General features: G+C 38.8%; 1 protein-coding gene across 2 annotated transcripts; it reads right to left on the reverse strand.

The window, feature by feature from the left end:
- Positions 1-5,067: 5,067 nt before the first annotated feature.
- On the reverse strand, positions 5,068-7,474 carry LOC142519107 (uncharacterized). Of its 2 annotated transcripts, XM_075622024.1 has the most exons (6): positions 7,338-7,474; positions 6,885-7,102; positions 6,619-6,795; positions 6,315-6,539; positions 6,010-6,138; positions 5,068-5,534 (listed from the first exon to the last, which is right to left on the reverse strand). In XM_075622024.1, the coding sequence occupies exons 2-6, from the start codon at positions 7,095-7,097 to the stop codon at positions 5,301-5,303; spliced, it is 978 nt and encodes a 325-aa protein (XP_075478139.1). In that variant the 5' UTR covers positions 7,098-7,102; positions 7,338-7,474; the 3' UTR covers positions 5,068-5,300. The 2 variants fall into 2 exon arrangements, with proteins under 2 accessions (XP_075478139.1, XP_075478138.1); XM_075622023.1 differs by lacking the exon at positions 7,338-7,474 and having other exon boundaries at positions 6,885-7,127.

A 7,474-nucleotide genomic window follows, 5' to 3' on the forward strand; every position in this document is an offset into this window, starting at 1 on the left:
ATCCAAAAATCCGAAACAGTCGACCGCGGGTGCACTAACTTTTATACCGCGGGTGCACTAGCCGACCGCGGGTGCACTAACCATACTGTTCCATCACCGCGGGTGCGGTAGCTTTTTCAGTGCGGGTGCACTGTCACCTGAAGCCAACAATAAACTTTGCAACTAAAAATCGAATCGCAATTTTTTTCAGTAAAATAAAAAAACGGTTATAATTTTGTAAAAAAAAACGGTTATAAAAAAAACGGGTGCACCGTCGCTATTTTTTTCAGTAAAATAAAAAAAAATTACGGTTATAATTTTGTAAATCTAACAAAAAAAAACTAACAATCTTACTAAATTAATATATTTATAATCTTTAACTTAAAATTGAAGTTTAAGGAAAATCGTAGCAAAACGTGGAAGAAAAAAAAATTTGAGATATTAAACTAACTAAGAAAATGACTTAGGGGAACTACTGACGCGGATATTTATAGACACTTGTGCGACGGTTTTTGAAAAAATCCGTCGCTAAATTTAGCGACAAAACAAACCGTCGCTAAATTAATTCGGCGACGGTGTTATAAAAACCGTCGCGAAATTTAGCGACGAAGAGGCTGTAACTGTTGCTAAATTTAGCGACGGGTTTTTAAAACCATCGCTAAATCCGATTTTTTTAAAAAAATTAGAAACTACGACAACATTTTTTCAAAAACCGTTGTCTTTAACCAAATAATACACTAAGAAACGACAACGTTTTAAAAAATCGTTGTCGTAGTTAAAAAACCATCCGACAACGGAACCGTTGTCTTTGACCCTTGACAGAATCTTATATAGACAACGGTTTTTGAAAAAACGTTGTTGTAGCCCAAAAAAACCATCCAAAAGTTACAAACCGTTGTAGTCTAAAAAAAAACCGCTCATAGACAACGGTTGTTAAAACCGTTGTTGTAGCAAAAAAAAAGCTCTTAGACAACAGTTTTTAAAAACCGTTGTTGTAACAAAAAAAAACGCTCATAGACAACGGTTTTTAAAAAACCGTTGTCGTAGACACATCAAAGACAACGGTTTTTTAAAAACCATTGTCTTTTAGCGGGATTTTTTAGGCTACGACAACGGTTTTTGTTAAAACCGTTGTTAAAAGAAAAAAGACAACGGTTTTAATAAAAACCGTTGTCGTATTAGTGTTGTTGATTGAAGCTTTTTTTGTAGTGTCATGAATTTAATCGCAACGACGCTACAATATCACCACACATCATCTATAGTCACAACACCATAAATCATAGATCACAACTCTTAACATCAAAACTATACTTAAACTTAACCAAGTACTCCATAAACATAAGAAATCTTAAATCGTACCGTTCACCAAGCTTGAATATTACAGTTAATTGTGACTTTCGTATTCGTATTAGGGGTCAATGGATTCATCTACATGTAACCAGAGCACTGGGCGGCGGGGACATCAGCGACACTCTCACCCGTCAACTGAACTTTGACCTTATGTATTCACATGTGGGGACCCGGACGCCAATTCATTTCTTAATCATCTTTGGAAATAATTAACTCAATTAAGATAAACAGGGTCTAAATTTTTTTTTAAAAAAAATACAAGTGCGGAAACGTAATGTAATCAATCTGATATACATATCAAAAGTAAAGTACATGTCTTGTACTCAATACATTAAAATCAAACTAGGGTTCAACCACTAAATATCAATTTCTGAAACATATTCTACTTCTGGGTCCGAATCTCCACGCTAAAGTATAATCTCTCATCCTCTTCTTGACCCTGATCTTGTCCCACCTGTTGTTATGCACACATACAAACACAACAACAGCCGGATAACTCCGGTGAGAAATACATTCCCAGTATAAATCATGTATACATGCAATCATATAAACAGATATAAAAGCATGAAACAAATATCAATAACGTATCAAATCGGAAAGACATGAATCGATATAGAACTGTAAATCAAACTCTGACTCATAATCTTTGACTCGACTCTTTCCTAATCTAGAGATCCCGATCTGAATAAGAACGTAACAATCTCCCACCTACTCTCCCGATCGTGGTGGCGGTACGTTCTTATTTATGGACTTTGGTCTTGTCCATATCGAATCTCGGCGATAGAAGTCGCTCTACTCCTAGGCAACATCGATATGACCAAACGTCCGGTGTCTTGGCACCTCTGCCAAAGACTTGGCCTCTCCGCCAAATTGGCATCTCCGCCAAATATCAGGCACATCAGCCCAAGGACAAGGCACATCTGCCCATGACTTCTCACATAACATATGCTTAACTATAAATCAATAGAATAAGCATATCAATCTTAAACATTGCAACATATCGAGGCCATGACAATTAAGTATGTGATTTTGGGAAACTCAAGTTAAATCAAACTCGAGTTGTGCAATCCCGGATCAACATTGATTTATACCTTTCTTTCTGTCTATTTGACGAAGTCGAAGTCTCGAATTCGAAGTCTGTCAATACTCAATCTGGCAAAGACAATATCGAGGAGTATAATATCAATATACAATCTCAATCAATCCTGGATATAATCAGAACTCGGTCTAATTCTGTTTCAACGGCATAACGGCACAATCTCAATATACCCAATAATACAGTATCAATCAGATATCAATCTCAACATCTCATAATCGATAACGCCACAAATCTGATATCGAATCTGCAAAATCTTAATCAAATCAATTCTGAAAATCATAACAATTTCATACGGTATCTGTTCTTCAATCTGGTTTCAATTATACGATGTCTAATATCTCAAAAACACCATATATCAGTCATATCAAGATTTCTTCCATATCATAATTTCAATTCATATCAGAACATAAGAAAACTTACGTCCAATTGAAGCTTTCGTCGATAGAAACACGGTACTGAAGTCGGATTGAAAATCTAACGGCTGAATCTTGCAAAAATCAGAATTCTATGAGGTGCAAAGGCCTAAGGATTTCTCGTAGCTTCCCTAGAGCTCTTCTCGTTTCTTTGCTGGGAGGAAATGAAGGATTATACATATATATACATCCACTTGCATGCTGAAGAAACGTGGCTTATTCTTCTTGAATTTCAGTCGGCGCTTGGGCGGTTATAAATTACCGCTCGGGCGCAGAACCTTCTGTCCGAAACATATTCTTGTTGAACACTGGCGCTCGAGCGGTCATTTTCTACCGCTCGGGCGCCAGACATTCTGTCCAAATTCTAAACTCGTGGTGCATTGGCGCTCGGGCGGTCTTTTCCTACCGCTCGGACGCCACACTTTCTGTCCAAAAGTTTACACAATTCATATGTTTTACCCAATCTGGTCTCGGAGTGATCCGTCTATAATCATATCAATTCATAATCAGTAATCTCAGATTAACAGAATACAAATCTCGGGCATTACATCACATATCATCGTATTCGCATTAGTCACAATTACTTCACAACCTTCAACATGTCATATTTCCATCACTTTATAAAAATTAAGGCATGCATATATCATTTTTCTTTTAAAACCAAGCATGCAATATATCTTTTAGCGTCAACATTATATTATAAAAATCCATAAACATTTAAAATAATCATTTTAACATATAAAACAGTATTCAGAGCACTGGACTGACATTTACTATTTTCTAGGTGTAAAATGACGGTTTTACCCCTAGACGTAAAATTCCTCTAATTTGACTTTTCCTTACTTTCATCGACTCTAGACCATCCTAAATAATTATTTAAGCTTAGATTAAATTTTCCATAATTTTATTTAGCTTAAATTCTAGACTTTCTAATTATTATTTAATTATTAATTCGCGGAGTGTTAAATTCCCGAATTAATTCAAACTGGAATATAAAATTACCAAATTTTAAACATAGACTTTTTATATTTAATTAGCACTCGTGAACCATGATTTGACCTCCGTTGAACCATGTTTCAAACCCTAGCCAACTAAACCCTAGTTTCGAACCAACCTAGCATACCTCGAACCATCTTACATTTTCATCGAGCCATGCCCGAACCAGCCCGAGCCATCTTCAGACTAGACATCCCCTGGACCCTTATGAACCCACAGGACCCCTAGGACTCGAACCTAGCCCAAACTGAAGCCATCTGTGTGAGCCATGCGCTGCGGCCGAGAATCATACAAGCACTAGGACTCTTCAAAACCTACTAGGACTCTAACCACCGAGTCAGCCCCTGACCCAGACCCTTGTGCACCCTCTCAGGACCCTAGAGACCTAGCCTACCCAGCCCTAATCCCCTTGCCGAGCAACAAGTCCCAAGCACATCAGCTGCTCCTCGCGCGGCTTGTCTCAGGTGGAGTCCTAGCTAGGACTCCTTCCCAGCCACTGCTCTCGAGTCCTAGCGTGGCTAGGACTCCTCTCCTGACCCAACCATAACCCAGTACAGCCCTGGTTGCACCCAAGCCGAGCCACGCATGGTTAACCCTTGAAATCGAACCCTATGACATAAACGTACACCGGCTTGGTTCCAGCGTGTTCTTATTTCGTGTGCAGCATATTAAGTGTATCCTAAGACTCTTAACTCGTGTAAAAACATGGCCCTACGATCCTATAACATGGCAGCCCCTTCATGTGTACATAAATCATGTTTTGGATCAAAAACCATGCTTCAAAACACTTGTTTATGCATAAAACGAAAATAAATAAAAGAATAACTTGTTTTTCATGCAAAACATAATTAAATACATATTAAGGTGTGATAGATGAGAAAAGAAAGAATTATGACGTGCCTTTGCGTATATTACGCATGAAAAATGGCTTGCAATGAGAAGAACGTCGGCGGGGAGACGAGGGATGCAACCTTGCTGATTTTCTCTCAAAACCCACGTGACCTTCCCTTGAATTTTCGTGTATGTGTGTTGTTGGTGGTTGCCAAGAGGAATCCTTGTGTGTGAGGAGTCGTGTGCGTGAGTTGTGAGGTTAGTTTTAGGTGTTTAGGGCTTTTTATTTTAATTAAAACTCAAGTGCAAACTTAGGCCCATTAGTCAAGGCATAATAAGCCCATTAAGCCCTTTAGTAAATATTTAAAATATTTTGTTTAGGAAAATCCGTGAAAATAATAAATGTGAAACAAGATTGTCTTTCATACATTCTGGTGGGGAGAAAATACAGATCAGACATGTTCTTGGTATTATTCACACTATGAGACTCAATAAATGACAAACTCCAAGAGCAGCCATGATTCTGAAATGTCTCGAATATTCGCTCTGAAATTTCCTTTTCTGGAAAGGCGCACAGACAATATCAACCATTCACATTCATAAGCACATTAAAAGCATTCAGCTAAAACCCGTTACTTAGAAAACCTGTGCCGGTCATGGGCAGAAGAATAGTCGATATTTGGACCGTGAGGGATGATTCCAAATGGATTGATGGTCGGTTGGCTTCCATAATAATGCTTTTTAATGTGGGCCATGTGAACTGTGCCGCTGACTCCAGGGATTTGAAATATGTCTTTGGTGAAATTGAAGATATTCGGATACTCTCGTAATAACTTCTTGTTGCATTTGAAGTGAACAGCATAGACCTGCAAAGGGAAAAACAGGATCATAACAGTGTCCTACTTCGATTCAAGGACTAAACCCAAGAAACATATTTCACCACTTTACTACAGTAAAATATATCAATGTACAGGAATTGAAACAAGACTACCATCAAGGCCACGCCTTTACTGAGTCTGGGTACGAGTGCAAGACCGAATCTTGCCACTGATAAACATATACATATTACAAGGAATTCACATTGTATCAAGCAGCTGTTGCTTTTCCGTTGTCATTGTTTCTATGCAAGTAAAATCAGAATGGAAGTACCATACATCCACTGATGATTCATGATTTCAAAGGAACATTTTACACGGTTAACGCAGCACATAGCCAAGACACTCTTCTATGAGGATCAATTAACTGGGATCATTGGGAGTTTCAATGATATCTGAGTAGAAGTATTTTAACGTTACTTGTTCATGTCCAAAAAGCAGTTTTTCTTCAAATCACAAGTCTTACCTCATCAAATCTTATGAGGGTCACAAACAAGCGTATATCTGCTTCGGTCAGTGCATCTCCACAGAGATATCGCTGCTTACTCAATATCTGCTCACATTTATCTAAAGCTTCATATAATTTCGTCACAGCCTGCAAAACAGTGAAGAGCGAGACAGAATTCAGACAATTCCCGAAAGAAGCGAGATTAATTTGGCCACAACAGAGGGAAGCATTTGTGGTGGAGGTGGTGTGGGTGGGTGTTTTTTTTTTAATTGGGGGGGAGGGGAGGGGGGGCCTCTTGATCACCATGCTTATGAGTAATTTACCACATCGTAAGGTTCCTGCTTCTTAGCAAATCCGCATTTATAGACCCCGTTATTAATCTCATCATATATCAAATCATTCAGTTCATTGATTTGCGGTTGCAAGTGGGGAGGATAAAGGTCCAGCAATGCATTTTCAGCAATATCATTGAATTCTGTATTGAACATGCGGATTATCTCCGAGCTCTCATTGTTGACAATTGTCTTGAGTTTCTTATCCCAAAGAACCTGGCAGAATGTTACGTAATACTTGGATATAGGAGAGGGGTAGAAATAAAAATTTACCACCAAAAGTAGCAGCACTAACCGGGACCGTATATTTTCCCGAGTAATTCGTACTTGCAAGTTCATACAGATCTCTTATACTTTTTGCACCATTCAAAGGGTCTGGATCGGCTCCAGGTTCCTCGGAATTTGAAGCAGGAAAAAGCCATCCCATGTGCTCATCGGTATCCTTTGTCCTTCCCCACTGGGGTTTGACAGACTGGTAGAGAAGCATGAGGAGTCTATGAGGAAACAAAATGCAGAGTAACCCTTTTGGAAAGACTTTGAAAGTTGTTGGGGTAGACTTACCGTAAAAGAGATGGCTTTGTCAAGCCCTTTGATTTTCAGGCACGCAAGACACCTGGATGCCCAGGGACAGGCGTACGATACATACAAATGATACCTCCCGGCCTCTGCGGGAAAAGAGGAATTGGGATCCCTGCAAATGAAATTACGGAAAGTGGAAGGACTCCTCACAAACGCACCACTTGCAGACGTCTCATCCAGAGCAGAACGAGTCATCGGAACTGAGGATTGCATCGCACTTAAACATCAGTATTATTATGCACCCTTTTTAGTTACACAATTACAGCTTTCATATAAAATTTCAACCAACAAGGGCAGGCAAGCAAGCACTGGCATATATCTAGTTTTCAATCATGAAATAACCATAAAAAAAATAAGACAGTCAGAAACACGATCAAAGTGTTCGGATTGGTTACAAGAAATTAACACACTAAATGAAAAACAAAAAAACCCAACCTTGAACGAAAATCGTCGGAGACAAAAATCGGATTAGTAGTGTGCGGCGCTTCAAATATGAAGAGTCTCTTGAGATCTTGGAGAATGGGCCAGTAAATTCCCGAAACACCCATTTTTAATATTCTAGATTTTAGATT

Source organism: Primulina tabacum, chromosome 11 (genome assembly GCF_025594145.1).
Source record: "Primulina tabacum isolate GXHZ01 chromosome 11, ASM2559414v2, whole genome shotgun sequence".
Taxonomy (NCBI): domain Eukaryota; kingdom Viridiplantae; phylum Streptophyta; class Magnoliopsida; order Lamiales; family Gesneriaceae; genus Primulina; species Primulina tabacum.

Coding starts and splice junctions, on each gene's coding strand:
- LOC142519107 (XM_075622023.1), bottom strand. CDS start 7,115: ATGCAATCCTCAGTTCCGATGACTCGTTCTGCTCTGGATGAGACGTCT. Junction 6,540..6,618: donor CGGGAAAATATACGGTCCCG/GTTAGTGCTGCT, acceptor ACATTCTGCCAG/GTTCTTTGGGATAAGAAACT. Junction 5,535..6,009: donor CCCTCATAAGATTTGATGAG/GTAAGACTTGTG, acceptor TTCCCTTTGCAG/GTCTATGCTGTTCACTTCAA.